The 23,176-nt window shown below is 35.4% G+C and overlaps 1 protein-coding gene across 3 annotated transcripts in view; it reads right to left on the bottom strand.

The window, feature by feature from the left end:
* Positions 1–23,176, bottom strand: part of Axs (Abnormal X segregation) — a 54,057-nt gene that overhangs the window by 29,985 nt on the left and 896 nt on the right. For all 3 annotated transcript variants that reach the window (XR_016193535.1, XM_089239167.1, XM_089239166.1), the window contains exons 2-6: positions 20,666–20,864; positions 16,798–16,933; positions 15,159–15,296; positions 12,200–12,316; positions 6,166–6,512 (exon numbers count right to left, since the gene is read on the bottom strand). Coding sequence is in view for 2 of the 3 variants with exons in the window: in XM_089239167.1 (XP_089095293.1) it covers positions 6,166–6,512; positions 12,200–12,316; positions 15,159–15,296; positions 16,798–16,933; positions 20,666–20,836 (909 nt within the window). In the remaining variant the exon portion in view is untranslated. The remainder of the gene's footprint in view (positions 1–6,165; positions 6,513–12,199; positions 12,317–15,158; positions 15,297–16,797; positions 16,934–20,665; positions 20,865–23,176) is intronic.

A 23,176-nucleotide genomic window follows, 5' to 3' on the forward strand; every position in this document is an offset into this window, starting at 1 on the left:
TAATCCAGGCTCTAGTTATAAATCATATTATTGCTGTACAAAATACATACAGTAGAGACTCTAAACTCTGAGCCCTGAAAGTTCGAGTTTCCGGATAATCTGAGGCACTGAAAATTTTCAAATTTCCTTCTCTTTGTGAGACCCTTTTCTTTTTTTCCCTATAAGAATCCACCACTTTATTTTCTTTTAGGAATACTATATAGTATGCGACTTGTACAGTAATTTCAGTTTGAAAAGGACTAGGCAGCCCCAGCCCTATAATGGGAAACTGGTGTAATAAGATATTAGACACTCTCGAATATACTAGACAATTTTAATTTTCAGGGAGTCGTTGAGAAAATGTAGCAAGTTTGACAGTTTCTTTCATAATGATGGACAATGGCATTGTCCCCTAATTGCTTACATAAAGTGTTATAGGAAAGAGTTAGGATTTTAGAAGGCCCGGGTATAACAGAGCCACCTGTTATATCAAAGAAGCAATCTCCATGAACAACAACAGTTTAGAAGGTGAATGGGTGATCAAGGATGAGGTAGGGGGATAGTGATAGGGGTTCAATTATCAGGGATTCTATGGTTAGAGAACTGGGGAACAGGGTGTGTAGGGACTTTTGGGGTTTCAGAGCGCTGTTATCTTCTCGGGGTGGAAAGATTGGCAACATTTGAAACGTTCTTCGTAGACAAAAGCTCCCTGGGCAGGTAATCACGTGGGTGGGGACAAATCAGGAAGAAGAGGATATTAGTGAGTCTGTCGAAGTACTGGGACTTGCTATTATCTGCTTGGTGGGGGGGGGGGGGGGGGGTTCAGTTGCGACAGTGATTCCATCACTGCTAAGGGGCAGTAGGAGAGGTACAGGAAAAAGATCCACCACATTAACTTAGCCCTGAAGGAAATTTGTTCCTCGCTTGGGATCACGTTCTTGGAGCTTTCTGCACTCACCGACAGGTGGCTTCGTTGAGATAAGATTAACCAAAATAGACGAGGGGGCAGGGAGGATTACAAGAGGCTTAGGTCGAGTTTTTTAATCCCTGACCACGTACATAGGAATGGGGGTTAGTTCAGAGGCGTATTTACAACAGGCTTAACAGGCTATAGCCAGTTCAGCAAATTTGAGGAATGAGCGGTCAAGAAAATTAGTAAGATGGGAGAAGGGAGGAAAAACTTATATAGACCACAGGCAGTAAAACCTTAAATCCATCTCTGCCTAGAGAGTCAGGGACTCGGTCATTAAATGATGTAACACATGACCTAGAGAGTTTGAAGCATGGGAGTGAACAAAAGAGTGACAAAGAGAGTGTAAGTGAGTGTCTCAGCCACCTCATTGGGCATTTTGCCTGTTGTGGCATTGTATTTGTAAGCATGGGAATGATCAAAAGGTCCAGGTTAGTGAGTGACCAAAAGAGTCGCCTAGAGTTAGAAGCACATGAATGGCCAAAAGAGTGATCTGAAGAGCAAAGGACCAGATTAGTGAAGAACCAAAAGAGTGATCTACAGTGTGTGTAGGCATGTGAGTGCCCATGGCTCCCACATCCTGGAGCAGTGCCACTAGGCTGGGATCTTTGGCCAGTCCCCAAGAAAGACTTTTCACAGGCCCTTCTATAGTGAATTTATAGCATGAAAAAAAATTATGGCAATTGTCCCATATCTTAGGGCTGAAGCCCTGTCAGCCCCACTCTAGTGGGAGCCATGCGAGAGCCCAAAACAGAAAGCAAGTATGCATGGTCCTCACGAAGGGGGGGGGGGGGGGGAGGACAACAACTAGGGCTCCTTAGCACTGGAGTCCAGGACAATTACCATAATTTTTTTTTGTATTTTTTTCCATGCTATAAATTCATTATAGAAGGGTTTGTGGGAAGTCTGGCTTGGGGGCTTGCCTAAAACTAAAATGCTAATCTGGGGCCCTGCTCCAGGATGTGGGAGTCATGCAAGAATGTGTGGCCAAAAAAAGTGACTTAAAGATATAGGCTAGTAACAAGAGTGTGCGGGGGGGGGGGAGAGAGAGGCATCAAGAGGGCTTTTGCACATGGAGGCGAATTTAAGGAAATGAGTGGTCTAAAAATAAGATTGTAATGGGGGGGGGGCATGGCAAAACAATAAATGCATCTCTTTGTTGATGATAATAATAACAGTATTGATGGGGAATTACCCACCTGACTTGAATGGTTCCTGACTGACACTAAATCACGGGGCAAATTAAAATGTGTTCTAATAAATGATAGGAGCTTGGGTAATAAGATTTTTTAGAAACTACGATAGAGCTGTGCAGGGCCTGGACCTTATGGCCATTACAGAATCTTGGGCAAATAATGGGGATGAATCATTCTTGCACATCACAGGATATACTTTAAGAAATACATCTGACAGGTAAGGCGGTGGAGTCTTGATATATATGAAATCATGTTTGAAGGCTAGAGAGTAACAAAGAAGTGATATTGAAATTATGAGTTGAGCTTGAAAAGAGAAGGCCTCATAAACTTATTGTAGGGATTTGTAATAATCCACAGAATAGGGATCCAAACTACATCGTCAAACTTCATGATGAAATTTCCTACATGTGTAGGCATAAGAGGGTTGTCATATTAGGGGATTTCAATTACCCGGGTATCGATTGGGAGAAAACCTTTCAGCTAAAGATCAATATGAGAGAGAATTTCTTAAGTTGGTGATCAATAATTTTTTATATCAGCATGTATCAGAAGCCACTAGGGGTACTGCTATTTTGGATTTAGTTCTCACTAGTTTCGAGAATCTTGCTGAACATGTTTCGGTGTGGGAAAAGTGTTCTTCTAGTGATCAACGTGTGATTAGTTTTCTCTGCAACTTTTCTTTGGGTAAGGTTGATAACACAAAAGAATGGTTCCTTGTTTTTGGAGAACCAACTTTGATGTTTTGAGGGAAAGGTTAGCAGTTTTCAAAGTCCGGTTGGAATCAGTTGGGATGGTAAGTCGATCGAAAAATTTAATATGAAGCTGTTTTGCACGATGTCATACCCTTTGTTGGGAAAAAGAGTGTGTACATTGCACCCCTTCTGGTTCATGAGTATAATGTGTGTAATCTTTATCTTGAAAAAACAGCATTCAGAGAGTATAAAAGTAGACAAGATGACCTGTCATCATTTACTGATAAAATAAGGGCATTGAAGAAAGGGATAGCAAAAAGGAAGCTGAATCTAGGTTGGCAGGTAATATTGACTCTGACTCAAAATCATTTTTCAGGTACATCAATAATGGATGTAACATGACAGTTGGTGCCCTCCCAATAGGAGGGTCTAGGGTAGAGAGCAATTTTTAGGCAGGTGTAGTGCTTTCAATGACTTTTACGCATCAGTTTTTAATAGAGAAAATTATATTCAATGTATGGGTGTTGCATGGGGTAATAAAATACTCAAAGATATTTAAGTGGAAGAGTTATAGAGGTCATAAATCTTTTAAAAAATGTATGTGCAAGAAAAGCACTAGGACCAGATGATATCTATCCCAGGGAATGTGTGCTAATGAATTGTTGCGGCCAGTTGCACAGATTTAGAGGAGTAGTGTTACTGAGGGTATCGTCCCAAAGAATTGGAAGCTTGCTAATGTGGTTCCAATATTTAAAAAGGGTAGTAAAGCTGCGTCCAATTATCGTCCAGTGAGTTTGACAAGCTCCCTCTAAAAAAATTTGGAAATCATTATCAAAAGGCAATTGATGAAGTGGATAGACGAGAATAATGTATTGTCGGATAATCAGCATGGGTTCAGGAAGGGAAAGTCATGTGTAACTAACGAACTTAGCTTCTATGCTCACGTGACTAAGGTTTTGAGTAAGGGAAAAAATATAGATGTTGTTTATCTTGATTTTCCAGAAGGCATTCGATCAGGTCCAACATGGTAAACTCTTGAAGCGTTTTTACACGAGATTGGGGGCAACTTGCTGAATTTGATGTGATCATGGTTAAGAGATAGATCACAACAGGCTATAGTGAACGGGAAATTCTCTGGTTGGGCAGGCGTCACAAGTGAAGTTCTTCAAGTAAGTGTCCTTTACCTCATACTTTTTTTCACTTTTTATCGATAAACTTGATCAGGGTATCAATGGGATTGCTTGCAAATTCACAGATAACATGAAGCTAATGGCGGTAGAAGTGCATGGTTGCTCATTTTGATTTGAACAACCCACATTTTTCTTAGAATGGTGTCACTATCCCAGTTGCAACTAGGGTCACCAATTTGGGAATTCTCTGATGAGTTGCTTAGGTTTTTGAACATTGTTCAGTGGTGGTCAAAAAAGCTAATAGAATCCTCAGTTTCATTTTCAAAAAGATCTTGTGTTCTCCTAAAGTCATTCATTCAAAGCTATCAGTGTTCCAGCATCATTCATCATCAATCCCATCCCCAAATCTTCTCACTCTCTCATCTTCGCACCCCCCTTTTCACATTCTTGGTTTTTTGAAAAAAAACACATTATATGGCATTTATATCTATTCAAGAATAAAAATATAGTAAGTACTGTATGCTAGTACTGCTTTTGCTTGTCTTTTTTTAAAGTAAATCCACATTTAAAGCGCTTTTAAATTGTTTTCAGATAATTCGGATTTTCGATAATCGGAGGTGGTCTTGGTCCCATCCCCAGTAACACACTATATTGTTAGTATATCGGACCGGTAGTGGTACTGATTGCAAGCACATATCACATGATTTCGTGTGACTACCTCCTAGGGCAAGTCCATTCTGCAGTTGGGGTTGCCTTCCACTCTACCTGTACACCAAGTTTTGCCACACCCATACAAAAATAAACCAAATTATAAAAACTGTCAGGCCTGTCATTTTAACTTTTTCTGGTGGCATGGGCGGAGATACGGGGGCGGGGGGGGGGCATTTCCATCCCCAGCATCAAAGGTGAAGTTGACTGATCTAATGCATATATGTATAGATGAATTGACATCATCATCATCATGCCCCTCAGACTTCCAAGTCTATCTCCGCCTATGGGGGAGGGGGCAAAGAACATATACTCAATGCACATGTATATATATAATTTCTAGTGTATTTTTTATAGCTGGGTCGGGATGCGCCGACCCCCCTCCAAAATATAACAGGACTGACAACTTTTCCATTTTTCATTTGATCCACCCTTAGTAGGTGATTTTCACTTTCTGTTGAAAACACTGCAAAACACTCTTGTGTTTTGCTTCATATTAATTCCTCAAATACTGCTTTCTACTTCCATGATGGGCATATAACCAAATTATAACTATGAATAATATACATATGCACACATAATTTTAATGTATACTATAATTTGTGAACCAAGAAAGACTGAGAATAAAACAAAAAATATGAAACATATAGAATTTAATCTAACAGTATAATACAGTAAAACTTGGTTAAATGAAAGTCCAAAGACAATAAGTGAAAATAAGTTTGAATATCGAAAATTTGAATTATCCAATTAACCTAACATGGATTTGTAAACTTACTACAAATTGTAACTTAATCATCAACATTCAAATAGCATAATGATTGTCAATTATTAAAATTTTATCATCAGTTATGGAACTGTTTCCCAAATTTTAATAATTTATAATTATAATAATTGATCTTAGCTTCCACATCATTTCACTGTTCTGGAATCAGCAGAACAGTGAAAATTTATTTTCTAAATTCCATCATTCTAATGTTACTAAGAAAATATACCTTCATTAATGTATTACAATTTGTAGTTTTTTGGATAATTTCCATACTCTTAATAATTCTTTTTCAGATTTTGAATGGTACACCTTGATCCATAGGTTGAATATCATAACTGGTATTAAATGGTACAGATTCTCAATGCACTCCTGCTGAATAAAGTTAAAATGGGTGTTAATTTATCAAAGAAAAGATGAAAAAAAAAACAGAAATTTCAAAACTTTTGTCTTTAAAGATTAATTTTTTGACAACTTGGTTGAGAGAAGCAAACTCTGACTTCTTGTAAAAATTTTTAAACTCAATTTGCACATACAAAAATCATGATTTTTTCCTCCATCTTTGAATTATCCAAAACATTCAAAAAAGTTCGAATTAAACAAGAAATTTTAACATTAAATTAGATAGAAAACTCAAGGGGAGTTCATAACAGCTTGAATTATCCACATTCTACTGTACATATAATTAATATATTATGTTAAACTATAAAAATTGTCAACAAACCTTCAAATGCCTTTTATAGCTGGGATATACAGGCACATATCTTTTAGTGATAGGGTCCATTTCCAAAGTTTTTCCTCGAAATGTGTGATGGAGTTGAGGTAATGATACTGTCTTGAGCGTTCCCCAACAGAAAGCAAGTTCATTACCTTTCCTCTTCCAACATTGGAGGAACAATGTTAGCCAGATCATTTTAAAAAAGGAAAAACATATGTATAAGTATGTCATATTAAGGGTTATCACAGTTTGGAGCAGACCAATGACAGCAGGTGGAATGAGAGCAAAAGTGTAGAACCCCAGAAAGGCAAAGTAAAAAGCAACTGCTTCACCAAAATAATTACGAATTTCCCCTGCAAAAAAATTCACGTGAATCAGGAAGTTATACAGCCATATGATGAGAACAACTAATACAATTTTTTCCTTATGCTGTAGTGTTAAAGTTTTATTAAAGTAAGTATAGTTTCAGCATGCATTTAAATCTGTGTGTGAATAGCAATTAGCATCACCAAAAAAACTTAATGCATAATGAAAATTTGATCATGAGACAGTAGTCTGCATGTATAATATTTTTAGTTTGTACTATAATGTTTTAATAGATTAAACTGACACAATTTTTTCCAGCCTAATTTTTGTTACTGAAACTGTTAATAAGAATGCTTTATAAAAAAATGTTTTGCCAGCTCAAAAACTTGAGAAATGAACTTTAAAAATGTCAAACATATAAAGCAGCAACTGTTTTTAGATAAAATTAAAAAAAAAATGTAAATGTGGGGAAAAATATGATTTTTTGATGGTTGGTTCAATATTAGTCATTTTTCACTCACCTGATTAAGATAAATTTCAAACACAGCTACACAAACATTTTTGCACTACTGGGAAAATGAATTTTTGCAATCATAGAAATTCTAAGTAACACAGTGATGCAAGCAACGATTTATAAAGGAATTATACGTAGTAGAATTTCCCTTAAGCAGCCATTCTTTGATTGGACCTTTTCTTAAATGTTGTAAACATGTGATCATATTATATTACGGTATGTATATAAAGTAACTAGCAGATATTTATATATTATTTACATAATACACATGTAGTACAGTATGTATAATTCATAATGCAAGTAGAGTGATACCTTGGCTAAGGAACACTTCAGCTTACAAATTTTTTGGTTAATGAAGATTTTTTCTGCCTCGGCTAATGAAGATTTTTGGTCACGATTTTATAGGCTCGAATACAGATTTGATTTTGTTAATGTGTGCAAACACACATGACAAATTTTTGTACAAGTTCTTCAAAATTAATGTCATTCATGACTTATGAATTTATGCCAAACTGGAGAACCTATATTTCTCTTTCAGGAAGCTGAGCCATTTCATGTGAAATGAATAAGTATACTAGAGAAAAATGTAGAAAATTATTATTTTTTTTTAAAATTCCAGACTTGAGTTTTAATTGTATGTGGCAAGGTTTTCAGCATCAAACTGATCAGTCTATTCATTCCAGGAGATAATCTTGTCTGTTTGTAACAAGAAGCTTGTTCACAAATTAGGTCATGGCCCTCACAAGGGTGGGGCTAACAGGGCTCCAGCTAGGATGTTTTTTCTCTTTTTTTTGTTTTTCACGTGGCAAATTTACTACAGTGGGTCTCGTTAAAAATCTGATCACAGCCCCACCAAAGATCTTAGCTTAGAGGCACTGCTGCAGTATGTGGAGATGTTCAGACCCACAGTGAAAATGTATTTTAGAGAAAAAAAAACCATGCCAGAGTCTATTTCTGCTAGACAATGCTAAATGAAATGAGCAGTGTCCAGAAATGCTCAATGAAATGTACCTTGGTTGGAGACAAGAGCATAAATCTAAAACATTTCAAATAAAAGGGAGTTCAATTAATATATTTTTAAATTCTTATCCAGCAAAGAGACAGAGGCCAGCTTCTAATGAAGATGCAGTGTCTGACAAGCTTACCTTGAATAGACTTTGAAGGTATGGAAGAAGACTACGCTGTATAATTTCCAAGTAAAAATGTGTAAATACTGTTAAATAATAATAAAAAAAAAGATCTTCAGTTTTTTTACCCTCCTTTAAATTCTACTTCATTCGATTATGAAGCTGTTTATCCTAGCATTTGGTTAGTTTATGTCTCTTTTTATAATGTTCTTAATGCTTTATAAAACCTATCTTCAAACCTATCTTTTAAGTGGTATCCAGAACAAATTAAATAATTTTGCATAGAAACCAATTAGAAATAGTGTTTTGGCTAATAAACATAATTTCAGAACGAATCATCTTTGTTAGCTGTGGTACCACTGTATTTCCTCAATAAAACAATCTGCTAGTTTAAAAATGTAATTTATAATATACAGTGAAACGCTTATATAATGATACCCAAGGGACCGGATATTTTCACCGTATATTATTCCCCTATTCTTTAAATAATATTCTTGTAATGCAATACTTCACCATGAAGTACGAACTGATTCAATACATAACACGTACATACAATGGAACCCTATTTATCCATCACACATTTGGCTTCAGTCCCGATTCATTCAATCCACCAAATCCCTGTAATTTTTATAAATCATGAAAATGTGTAGCTGGAATAGATTTTCCATTTGAATTGTCACTGCAAAACCATATACTAATTATTAACAAATACATTGAACTGGCTATGACCATTTTAGAATAGACACATGATTTATTTTTGGTTTCTGAGAACTCTACAAATATGTCTATAGTCCGTTTCAGGGTAACTTTGCAGTGAAGAGGAAGCTACGAGTGAACCGCATCACTCGTTGCTATGACAACGAAAGCCTCTTAACCTATGTATTGATGCACGGCCTCGGTAAGGTATGGCTGGTTCTTGCCAATCTCGCAGAAAAAAATATTTTTACGTGTAACGTAATGCTTGTAGAAAAAATTGCAATCAGTTAGTAACAAAAAATTAGCTAATGAAAAAAAAAACCATCGTCGATACTTTCAGAAATTAAAGTGCGGTTTTTGAAATTATTATTTTTTATTGAAAAGTATCTTAGTAACTCCTATAAACCCGGTTTTCACGTTTGAATTTGGGAATAGCCCCAATTAATAATAATAAAAATGATAAGGAAAAATTTAGAATTCCTTTACTCACTTTTCTTGCCAAAATTTCCGTTGCTCACCCACCCGAACGCATATACGTCGATGCCACTTGGTTATCACTACAGTTTTAGTCATTTTTTACGGATTCCCATTCTATGGAATCCTCACTTGAAGTTGTAGAACTATCGGATTCTCTATTACTTATTAATTGTTGTTGCTCCAACATGTGTTCCATCATGCCATCTGCAATCCAAAATTCCTCTTCTTTTCAATAACAGGCTTTATTCATTATTGCCAAAAAGAATGGAGAACGTTTTAGTGTGTCTATCTTTGGTGAAAAGGAAGATACAACTGTCACAGAAGGAAAAAATACACTGCAAGCCTATACTATTGTGGGTCTCTCTCTCTTGCTTATTTATATTTATCTGGAGAGACACTGAAGGGGCATCTGGAGGAACAGCCTCTGCTGTGGGGGAGAATATGGCGTTGGTGAAAAAGAGGCATTACTTATGTCAACACCCTCCGCTATTGGAATTCAGAAACCACCCCTATCCTACGAACACGGCAAGAAATAGATAATTTAAAAAAAAAGGGGGGGTGCCTGGAACCGTAACCTACACCCATAAACTGAGTCTCTCACAATGGTATCAGCGCTGTCGTGAAAGAGGGCCACTTCCTGTAATCTATGAGTGAATATCTGAATTTTCGTTGGAGGCTATTTTCGGGAAGAAAAAAAAAATGTGATTGAATATTCGCGGGCACGTGCACGCACACGAGGTGATTATAGAAAAACTATCCCGACATATGGGCCCCTAACTATCATACCATTCACAGAAACTGAATGAAATTTTGGCATAAGGTATTTTGAGGTATGCACTCAAGAATGATATGGAAAACAACAGTGTCACTCTAACAGTTACGGTTACAGTGAGAAAATTTCGAAAATATCAAATGGCAACACCAAGTTTTTTGTATTGGAATGCGATCTCCATACTGAAAAACACTAAATAGCATTAGAATGGCACCTGTAGCACGAAAATCCCCGGAGCTAGGCAAGGAAAAAGTAAAAAGGACTTTGCCGTGCACCAGAGCATTAATGTTTGTTTCATTCGTCACACCGTTTCTTCGGCTGAGATCCCAGCCTGATTAGTCCTCCACAAGGTCATGTGGAAAATTTGTGAAACACAATAAAATGCTTTATTTTATGCTGCTTCTCTGTCCTTATTGGTTGTCCTCACTTTTAGCCTATCTACCGTCGGTGATTTTCATGCTACAGTTGCCGTTCGAAAGCTATTTAGGGTTTTTCACAATGGAGATCACATTCCAATACAAAAAACTTGGTGTTGCCATTTGATATTTTCGAAATTTTCTCACTGTAACCGTAACTGTTAGAGTGACACTGTTGTTTTCCATATCATTCTTGAGTGCATACCTCAAAATACCTTATGCCAAAATTTCATTCAGTTTCTGTGAATGGTATGATTGTTAGGGGCCCATATGTAGGGATAGTTTTTTTTATAATCACCCTGTATATATATATAAAATTGTGCAACCAAAAAAAAAAAGCATGACAGTGATATTGGCGGGGAAAATTTCTTGGAAATCGCGCCTAAATGTTCTTGAGCTCGCCATGGATTTTTGATAATGGTAACCAATATTTTTTCTAATTTAAAAATTTTAAACGAATATACATTGGTTCAAAACGGTATTTTTTCAGTATCTTTTTCAAAATAAAAAAAAAAAAAAAATTGAAATATTCTATATAAATGATTATCAGAAACCTCCGATGTATGGGAACTATATTTTGCGGCGAAGGACTACACTCTGTACCTTTCTCCTCACTGCAAAGTTAACTTGAAACAGACTATAGTCCTAAAGAAAAGTATTTCAATTGTTTGAAATACGATCATTTATGCTTTTAGAATTTATTTTGTCCACAGCATTATTCCTGGAGAAAGTGCATTGAAAACACTTGGGAGCATGCAGGTCTACTAATAGAAAACATGTACATTATATATGTGTGGTTTTTCTTCCAGAAAACTTTTATGTTTTGAAAAAGTTGTTTTGCTTCTAAAATCTTGAAAAGAATAACATAAGAGACTACTTAAGATTTAAGCAATAGTGATGCTATGCGAATCATAGTTTTTTTAGTAATTTAAAACATGATTTTAAAAAATTCAATTTTGTGGTTTTTCAAATGCGATTTTTACATACCAAAAATTAAATTGCTAGTTTGCTGCCATTGAATTATTGTGATATTTTCTATAAAGAAGTTTCTCTCTCTCAGTTGTTATATTCTCCCATTTATACAATGTTTTGACATGGCCGCTTGAACGTCATGTAAAGAGGGTTCCACTGTTATTAAGCTCACATTGGCAACATAATGTGTACAGTTTATTTTGTCCCTTCAATTACATTATAGCTTTAACAGCCAAACCTTAATCCCAGTTAAGCCATTTAAGAGAAATTATGCTTCACATTCGATATATACAAGAAAAGTTAATAATACACTAAGGAGATAGCACATTACAGCCTCAATTGACCCTTGATATTTGTGGCAGTTATGTGACTGGAGTCGCCATGAATATAGATCTGCAAATAAATATTGTAGGTATGAGGGCAAACCAAATTTATCATTTTAAATTTATTAAAGATGAACTGATTCATGACTGGTCATTCAATGAATGGGATTTGTTATAATGAGTTTCTGGTCAATATTTGTTCTAATGGTAATTTTAACTAATGAGACATATGTCCAGTTGGTAGTCATAGGGTTGAATAATTTTTGCTTGAACTTTTACATACTTTAATATTTTTAAAACCATTGCACGTGTAAGTGCACATTTTTTTAAGGTCTTAAACTTTGTAAAAATCCATTTAAAATAATAGTTTCATGTTGAAATAGCATGACACTTTACAATGATGTAAATAAGCATAATTATAAACAAAGGAAACTCACCTAAAGGTTGTGGTAATATAGGAAATGTATACCATTGCTTTTCTATTTCAGCCAAGATTTTTGGTTCATGTAAAGGAAACACTTGCTTAATTATTCCATTGTCCTTACAAACCTGAACTGTAATACAAGGCGTTAGAAATTTTTATAAAATATTTTTCAGTAATTTCCACAATTCTATTCTTTAAATTGTAAAAGACCATAAAAATTTATATGCTCATATTTGGTTTAAAAATTTGTGCACTTGAATGAAATAATGCGATACCTCAGCTAACAATGATAATTCATTCTGAAATCACATTTATTATCCAAAACACAATTTTCCATAGGTTTATATGGAAAATCATTTAATTTGTTCCAGGTATGGTTCAAAATTTAAAGATAAGTTTTATCAATATTATAAAAAAAAAAAGGTCTGAGATGAACAGTTTTTCAATCATTTTTATTTTATACTGTGTACACAATGACTGTGCAATAAAGCAACCCCCCCATTCCATTACAATGACCAGTACGATGAGTACCAAATGTTTTTGGATGTTTTTCTATTCATGTCATGTGATTTTCCATCCAATATAACCTATAAAGACCATTTAATTTAATATAATGTCTGAACTCTGCTTTGCCTCAATATTTTGGTGAAAAAAAAAAAAAATAAAAAATGTGTCTCTAAGTGTGTTCTACCTTGGATATTTGAGAATTTGGTATAATCTGTGAGCAATAGCAAGAGATATATCAGGATGCTTTATAAGTACCTGTGTAAGTATCTCTGCCACAGTTGACTTTAGAAACATACTTTGAATTTAAAAAAGTTTCACATGACCTGCAGTTACTTAAAATCTCAAAATTTTTTGAGAAGTCAAATACTTGTATATAAAAAATGAAGAAATCAACTTTTTATATAGTTCCTGTGTGCTAAAACTTCCAATAATTGAAATATAGATCCTGCTCCGAAAAGTCATTTGCAAAAAATTTCATGTTTTTAAAGGCAATATTAAATATTGAATTTAAAAATATGAATTTTTTTGATAAATTTTATTGAGATACTAAATATAAAAGATCAAGTTGTTTTGGCAACTTATCACTCTGTTGGCAAGTTTTCATTGGCTCAAAAGTTGCAATTTTTAGGGACTGTATACAAATAGAATGAACTCTACCACTTTTTTTTAATTCCCAATAAATAACAATTACATGTTTTGACAATTATAGAATTTTTTGCCACTTTGAATTTAGTTTACGATTTGCAATTTATGAACCATGCCCTCACTCATTGTAGATAAATGCTGAAAACATCAAAGTCAAATATCTCTGTTAATATTGGATTTAAAATATGATATTTTTTGTAAATGACTGAGCCGCATTTGCATTTTCCTAATTGGAAGTTTTAGCACACAGGGTCTACATTGAAAGTTAATTTTTCTTATTTTTATGTGTACAACCACTTGGGAAATTTAAGACATTTTGAGTAACTGCATTCATTTGAAAACTTTTTGTAATTGAAAGTATGTTTCTAAAGTCAACAGTTGCAGAGATATCCACTGTGCAAACAATTTGGGAAAGCCTGTATAGAGACTCTAGAGCAGTGCTGTGCAAACTTTTTGAAGCGAGACTTCCTTTTGACCAAAAAATTCATCGGCGACCCCTACGTCCCAGTTTTCTGGGATATTCCAATTTTTTGCCAGTAAATGTGCTGTCCTGAAAGCAGTTTTTGGAACGCTTGTTTAGATTTTAATTAAGCGATACTGACTTCCAAAGATATTCAATTTTTTAAATACCATATAAATATTTACTTTGTTTTTTGATGTACTTAGTATCATTGATGGAAGTGTAGCGAGGTGCATGGTTCTTGATTTCCGTAATTAGGGTGATTAAGAAAGAATCATTTGATTGCAAAATGTTCTACACCATTAACAAAAAAATTAACCTAAATTAACTATAAAGACCATTAACAAAAATTTTTCATAAAACGTAAACACATTTCCCCCGTATATTCACATATTACTTACCATTCTATTCTGTGCTTTTACTTTTTAAGAAACATTTAATTTTGAAATTGGGCGATTCCTAATAAGTCACCCTGTAAAAGTACTAACTTGATATCGTCCGCCGCATGCCAGAAGCACGAATGTACAAATTTTGCGGTTTTTTTAATCAGCTGTTTGGATACATTGTTTTGCTATCTAAGTTGTGCCTGAAACACGAATGCATATCCCTATGGAAACACACGTTACAAAACATTTTAGGAAAATAACTTCTACAGAGTAACATGGGTAGAAAAAACATTCAAACGTCATTTCCCATGCTTTTTTTTGCAAGGACATTGCAATTCGTGATTCTGGCATGATGAAGCCGATATATTTATTATTGTACAAGTAGAATTTGATAAAAAAAATTACATCGGTACATGGTAATTAGCTCAGCTGAATAAAGGCATTCTTTATTTTTGATATATTTTTAAATAAAAATGAATTTCTTATTTGGAAGTTTTTATTTTGGACAATCTCTTGCAACTCCCCTAGTTCATTGACCCACTGTTGCGCATCACTGCTCTAGAGCAAGGGTCTTCAATATTTCAGACATCGCAGGCCAAATTGAAATTGCCCAGGATGCCTGTGGGTCACTAACTCATACTGAAGTATTTATAATTGCAAGAAGAATCTAGATTTACAAAGGACTTCTAATATAATTTTAGTGACATTAGAAGGGCTCCGAGTCAAACAGGGACAAAAATAATTGAGAAGACTTTCATTTATTCTAAAATTTATTTTATTAATTATCAATTTTGATTTCTTCTGAAATAATTTTTTCAACAAATCTGAAAACTGATTAATTGCAATCTGAAATCACTTCAAATGATTCTGTAATTATTTATTAGGTGTTATTTATTATGTGTTAAAGACCCCTACTCTAGAGCAATTCTAATATAGTTATTTAGTGAGAAACTTTCAATTAAAATGATTCTTACCAATCGACTGCCCTGGATACAATTTTATGTGAGAATAGCCAACAAGCTCTTTTCGGATTGAAAAATGGAGGTTCATGATTTCATTGAGAATTATTCGCTGCTTCTCTGAAGTGCTGAGTAAGTTGTTAACATTGACACCTAATATAAAGGTATGGAAAGTTGAAATGAGGAAAGCTTAATTTAGTATTTTGAAATCATATCTGACTTGTAGAATTTAAAAAATCTAGAACTTTCTGCAATTATACTTTTTCTTTTATAAAAAAAATGAAAAATTCTCTTAACTCAGTATCACATCAGTTAACTATCAACATATCTTTCACGGTAAAAGTCTTATAACGAGAATCTTGCTATTACAAGAAATTCGCAAGTGATTGTTAGCAGCTAATGAAGATACAAAAAATATTCGCTTGTAGCGGATTATTTATGAATGGAAATCAGAACATATTCGCTACAATGAAAATTTTCAAAAAGCATGCTTTCTTTTCTTCTTTCTTTAGAAATCATACACAAAATGGCCAGAAAGAGTGACATTTTTTTAATCTCTTTCCCCCTTATTCATTGGTGTTTATAAACAGGCATGTCAGTACCTCCCAACAAATAAGGACCACATGCTATATCTTATCTTCTTGTTATCTATATAGGAGGCAGAAAAGCACAAAATTTTATTTGTAGGTGTGGTTGGGCAGGTGGTGCATGACCTCTGGTTCTGACATTTTTCACTTAAAAATTCTTCCCCCCCCCACCCTTGGAATCTTCCAAAACTGGACACAGGGCAAACAGGTCAATCATTTTCTCTGTTATAAGTTGTTTTCAGCTATCAGACCTTGAGACTTTTGTTTCATGCAAAAAATACACGATATATATATATATATACACACACACACACACACACTAGTCTCTGATTTTTTTAAGACTATTTTCTTGCTATGGAAAGAAAAAAGAAAAGTTTAGCACTAAAAAAATAATAACGAAACAAAAAGTGAAGTTGCGAAAAAATTCAGACTTTCATTGTCAACTTTGTTTTTCTTTGTCATACAATTAACATTGTTTGTGCATGAAGAGTTAACTTTGGATGCATATTTCAGCAAAAAAGTAGTTAAAAATAAAAAGAAAACCCAGTGCACAATTATGCATTTTTGCCGTTGTTCATACAAAGATGCAAATGCAGATTGCAAGCCTTTTTTTGTCACACCCTCCAGTGCCTTTGTTGCTGCTCGCTGCACTTCTTTGTAACCTGAAAATTGTTTCCTCCTAAGCAAATTCTTTATCTGAGGAAAAAGGAAAAAGTCACATAAGGCGAGATCAGGGCAATAAGATGGTTGTGGAACTATTGGGGGAAATGTGATATTTTAGCAGGTAATCTGACACCAGGAGGGACCCGTGAGTCCTTAAACATCTGTATGATTCAGTGAGACACAAACGATCAGACCTTTGGAAGGCCAAGTCATGGGTGCTCCATCATGACAATGAGCCGGCTCACAGTTCCCTACTGCTGTGAGACATTTTAACGCGGAGATCTGCTTGTATTCATGCCTAAACTAGTTTGCACTTATCAATATTCTTAAAACTAATAAGACTGCAATTTCTGACATAACACCAGACACATCTTAAAAAAATGTAAAATTTTACAATTTCATACCAGGTCTGAGAAACTGATCAATATCACTATACATAAATTCTCGCATGTTTCCATATATATCTTCTTTTGTTATTTCCATTGTCTCTGCTGCTTCTAAAAGTCTCATAGAAGCTCCATGTAGTAAAAGAACAGTTTCCTGAAATTATTAAAAAAAAACAAACCAAAATTCAAAAAACATAAATTTGTTTCAGATAAAAAACTTGGTTCAGAATAAAATATCAACCATGAATGTTTTTATTTAAAATTGAATTTAATTTATTTATAGATCAATTCAACATAAAAAACAGTAAACTGTTCTAAAAAACTGAAGATAAAATGCCATACAAAATACACACCATCAGTGATTCTCCACCCCCTATTTGAAGAGAGAGAGAATCTATATCCTCTTATGCTCATCACAGCTTGCTTAGGGGTCATCATTCAAGTATTATGTCAGCATCTATGTGTGTGTGTGTGTGTGTGTGTGTGTGTGGGGAGGGGGTTCCGATTTTCTGACTTTTGATGACAAGGAGGGAGGGGGTTTGCATGATTTTTACGTCATCAACCACCTTTTAAGAAAATATGAAATATTCTTAATGGCATCTTACTCTATAGTTACCAAAAATGAGAAAAACCTTTCACTAGTGATGTAAAACTGCACTGGGTGCCACATGTCACTCAAGTGATCTGTGAAGGCCTACTTGAGTGATATGAAAATGTGCCACAGGCCGCTTAAATGCTCTGGAATTGTGGCATTGGTTGACTTAAGCAATCTGTAAATGTGCAGCTTAGTTAATTTTTAGAAAATTAGGTTTGGGGGGCAGGCCACATCAGACAACCACCAGAGCCACATTTGGTCCGTTGGCCATAGGTTTATCATATATGGGTTAGAGAGTGGGTTGCAATGAATTTCTGAAATAACTTCAACACACTATGGATGCTGGTTTTTCAATCTTGACTTCAGTTCGAACTGCCATGCTACTAACATTCTGTCTGCTGAGCAACGTGAACAGAAATGTGGAATCAGTCCTGAAGATGTACCCAGGTTTTATTACATAGGCGGAGATAGACTTGGAAGTCTGGGGGGGGGGGGCACGGTCATTATTGCTGGGGGGGGGCAAGATGATGATGATGTGAATTTGTATATACATATATACATTAGATCAGTCGACTCCACCTTTGACGCTGGGGCCCCCCCCCCCCGTATCTCCATCCATGTTTTATTATATGCTTTTGAGAAAAAACGAGCACTTGAAAACGACACCCTTTGTATGCTAAAACCTATATTAAAATTTAATTTGTTTTCACAGAAATAATTAACTTGTGATGTTGGAAACTCAGTTTGACAAAAAAAATTAGCATTGTTGATAGGAAATCAGCAAAACTCTGATCTAATTTCACAAAAAGCCTATCTGTGATGAATGAATCCAAAAAAGTGCTTGAATGACGAGCGAGTCTTTTCAAATATGAATTGTCAGTATAGAAAAATACCAAAATATTAATTCGTAAATTTTAAGTTTTTTTTCTTTGATAATTTAATGCCCATTTTAACATTGTTTAGCTGGAGTGCATCAAGAATGTTTACCATTTGACACAAATTAGATTGTTCAACCTATGGATCAAGGTGTACCATTTAAAATCTGATCTTTTTATTGTCATTTTGTTGTCATTTTTTATTGTCATTAACTAGCGAGTCTGCTCCTCGCTAGTTGCACAGCACAGCTCTGCTTTCTGATACATTCCTTACTCTTAAAATGACAATAAAATTTTCAGATTTTAAACAGTAGACCTTGATCCATAGGTTGAATAACGTAACCACAAGGGGGCACAAATTTCACCCTTTAACATTGCAAGGGGGGTGCCAAAATGCATGCTTGCTCTAGCTGGCCAAGCATCTAGTTGTGGTCCTGCTGGAAAGTACACAAAAATCACAGTTATCAATTATTAAAATTTAGAAAAATTTCATAACTGATGATCAAATTTTTATTATTGATAATTATTATCCCTTGTGAATATTGATGCTAAAGTTGCAATTTGTAGTTACTTTATGGATCTAGGATAGATTAATTGGATAATTCGAACTTTTTCCCACTGAATTTGGACCTTGAATTAACCAAGTTCCACTGTACTAACAATGGCAATTGAAAAGATTTAAACAATAGCAAAAATTTAGCTGTGTAACTGTTGATAATGCAACATCTCGATATAATGATAATCCTTCTACAACGATATTTCTCTTTGGTCTGCATAGTAAAGCTATAGCAGAGTAGAGTTTTCACAGTATTAACACTATGAAAAGTGCGTTGGGACAACAGAGTATTATCGTTATATAAGAGATTATACACTGCTGGCCACCCAAATTGCAACACCAAGAAAGACAAGAGATATCGCATCAATATTTATTTTGTAGATAACATGTTGACCAAGCATCAAATGATTAAATTCATAGACTTCTGTGAAGTGTGGTTCCTGCCAAAATCAGTAGCCAGAGTAGCCGCCATTGTTGGAGATCACCACTGCCACACGCCTCGGCATTGATTCAAAGAGACTTTGGATATGTTCTTGGGGTACAGCAGACCAAGCAGCTTCCACGCGTTGCCAAAGTTGATCTGGTGTGGCAGCTGGGGATGTAATCTGGGTCAATCGTTGAGCAACCATGGACCACATGTTTTCTATCGGCGAAAGTTCCGGAGAGTGAGCTGGCCAGGGAAGCAATTCAATCTGGCGATTGACGAAGAACCTTTGGACAATGCGTGCCACGTGTGGTCACGCATTATCCTGTTGAAATATGGCTGTGGGCAAGCCCTGAAGGTAAGGAAGGACAACTGGCTCCAACACCTCGGAGATGTAGCGCTGGCTTTTTAAAGTACCGGCAATGCATACTAGAGGAGTGCGAGAGTGATATTCAATACCGCCCCATACCATAATAGCCGGTGCAGGACCAGTGTGGCGGTGCATAATGCAGCTGTTCAGAATCCTCTCTCCACGGTGTCTCCAGACTCGAATCCGACCATCGTGGTGTTGCAGACAGAAGCGTGACTCGTCAGTAAAGACAATTTCATTCCATTGTGCCGTCCACATCCTTCTTTCATCGCACCATTGGCGGCAGAGACGTCTGTGGTTCTGCGTCAAGGGTAGACGAAGCAATGGACGTCTTGCGGACAGACCACTCTGCTGTAAACGGCGTCGAATGGTACGCGCAGACACTGGATGATGCGGTACAGACTGAATGTGCTGTGCTATGGTTCGTGATGTGGCTGAGCGATCCGTCACTGCCATACGCACAATACGCCTGTCATCACATGAAGTGGTGCACTGAGGTGGATGCGATCGAACACGTCGGTCTGTCGTACCCTCCTGCATCCAACGATCACATATCCGCATTACAGTTGTTTGGTTTCGTCCAACACGACTACCGATTTCCCTGAAAGATAATCCACAATCTCGGTAGGCCACTATCCTCCCTCTGTCGAACTCGGATACTTGATCAAAAGATGATCGCGGTTTTCTACGAGGCATAATTGATCGTTTTTTTGAAAAAACCACAATTGCCATACTTCAAATCGTCCAAATCTCCAAGCCTTAAATAGCGCTTTGAAGTGGCGCCACAGGCGCGCGTGATGTGCGTCTGCGCTGAAATTCTAATCATTTGCATATCTCACCTCCGCTAATGCATGTTGTAAATTTCATATTATTTGCATGCTTCCTTCAGGGTGTTGCATTTACGGTGGCCAGCAGTGTAGATATAGAGAGGGCATCATTATTATGTAAAATTTTTACTGCATATATATATTTTTAATGTTTGTGTAAAAAAATTTTGAATTAAACACAAAAAAATGATTAATGTTTTAGTTTCAAGAAATCAAATGCATGTAGGTTTATAATGCACCTTTTCTTCAGTTTGGAAGGATTTTACTTCCAGCTCTGCTCCACCACTTATTTGGTTTTTTTTCAATAGATCAACAAACCATTCGATCATACTTTTCTGGGCATCTTGAGCAAAGAGGATAACATACAATGCATTATGGATATCATTTTTTGAGTCCTTCACCTGCTCCATTCTCTCTCCTGCGAACAGCTTTTCTCTTCTACAAAATATAAATATTATATATCAACATAGATCTTAAGATATATAAATAGTTATCATGGCTGGACATGATGGAACTGGGCCCCATAGGTTGGGATGTTTTCTAGAATGACAGGCCAGGATTTTTCACGGAGCCCCTCTGTGGTATTTCAGTGCAAAAACACCAAACAATAACAAGATTAATCGCTAGCTGGAGTATGTACAGTGAAACCTCATTTATAAGTCTCTTAATTATAAGATAATCACATTTATACTACGTTTGGCTTCAGTCGCAATTGGTTTCCATACATTTTGATGTTAAAATATTTAATTTATTCGAAGCAAAACTTCAATTATTCAGCATTTTCACTTCGACTGAAACTCCAAATCTTATGAAAAAACTTCATTTATATTCATCAAATGTGAGCAATATTTAGGGTGATTGTTGACATAAACAAAATAGCCATGAGCTAGATAATGATCATTTACAGTGGGCACTTAAGAATGTGGCGAGCCCAAATAAAAAAGGTTTTAATTTTTTGAAAGTTGGCTATATATCCTTTCAGAATTTTTTCTCTCAACATTTTCAGCATTATAACCAGAGGGAGGGACGTCTATTGCAAGCATTTGGAGGGTACGTGTCTGCTAATATGACATATATATACAGCATACACTTAGCACCAGTTATTCCGATCATTTCCAGTGGAATTTTCTTTCCTTGTGGTACTTTGCTTGCTTATTTATTTATCTCTTATTTATTTATTGATAAACTTGTACAACAGGCATATGCCCAATTACAATGGAGTGAAAAAAAAAAAAGAACATAAACAGCATGTTGCAATACAAAGAATGGCAAAGAAAAATACAAATAATAATAATAAAGTTCCACAAATAAATACAATATAAAAAATATATACATACATGCAAGGAGGAAAAAAAAGCATGTCAAAAAACCTGAGAACTTCCACACCTGAGGAGGCAAAAAAAAAAAAAAAAAAAAAAAAGAGAGAATTTCCCAACACAATTGTTCCATATGGTGGGACATAGAAGAGATTTCGTTTTCGAAGATTAATGTTATTATGGTGAAAACTGATTTGGGCTAAAATGTCTGGTACATCTAAGTCGAAGTGTAAAATTTTCCACAAAAAAGGTGATCAATGAATTCTGATGGTGGACTTAGAGTGATTCATAGTTAAAAGTAGATTCGAGTATTTCTGTAGGAATTTGAATATAAAAAATTTGAAATTTCTTGAAATAAACAAAGTGCAATAGCCTATTTTGTGTGTGTTCAATCCTAATGTTATCGAACAAGTAATATGGATTCCAGAGATTATGGAACACAATATTCAAGAATTTATCTGACATATGAATTGTGAAGAAGCAGAAAAGTTTCTGCATTTTGAAAAAATTTGCTGTTGCGAATTATGAAACCAATATTTCTTGATGCTTTTAAAGCAATGTCATGGTAATATACTGGTCAAAATTAAAAGTCCTATGAAAAGTGACACCTAGGTCCTTCATGTACTCTACTCCCTCAAGCGTTTGACCATCAATATTGTAATTATGCAGGATAGGGCTTCTTACTGAAAAACATATATTTGTACTTGGGACAATTTAGTTTTAACTTATTAGTGACTTTTACACAATAAACTGAGTAGTTCAATGGAATTTTGCAGCATCTCAGCTCTTCTTCTGTACTATTTATGACTTGGAAGATTTTGACATCATCAGCATATATCAAACAATTAGAATTAATGCAATTTTCCAAATCACACATTGATGAATAATATAAAAAGCAATAGGCCCAAAATGGACCCCTGAGGAACACCAGTAAGACAAGGATATTAGGAAGATTTAGTGCCATTAAAACTTACTTGTTGGTATCGACCTATGAGGTCCAGTTAGCAAAGTGACCCGAAACCCCCCCCCCCCCCAAGCATTAATTTTTGAAAGAAGGATAGTATGGTTAACGCTATCAAACACTGGAAAAATCAGCATCCAGTTGTTGGTTTTTGTCAATAGCCTGCGATATTGCCACAAAATTCGTACTAGCAGATCGTTTAGGCGAAACCCTGCTGAAGTGCAGAGATCTGGGATTAAACATGGGTATACATTCTCATATGAACAACAAGTTCAAATACTTTGTAAAAGGGCAATCGTTTTAATTATAGGCTTATAATTCAATAAATCAGCATTGCCTTTTTAAAAATAGGTGTAACCAGGGCTGCAACTACATGCTTGGTCACCTGGGCCAAGCGCACATTTTAACACCCTCTTGTAATGTTGAAGGAGAGGTTTCAGAATAAAATTTGTGCCTCCCCAGATCCAGCGCCC

The sequence above is a fragment of the Pholcus phalangioides genome, unplaced genomic scaffold (assembly GCF_987345545.1).
Source record: "Pholcus phalangioides strain wild (caught in Gottingen) unplaced genomic scaffold, Ppha-v1.0 ptg000011l_1, whole genome shotgun sequence".
Taxonomy (NCBI): domain Eukaryota; kingdom Metazoa; phylum Arthropoda; class Arachnida; order Araneae; family Pholcidae; genus Pholcus; species Pholcus phalangioides.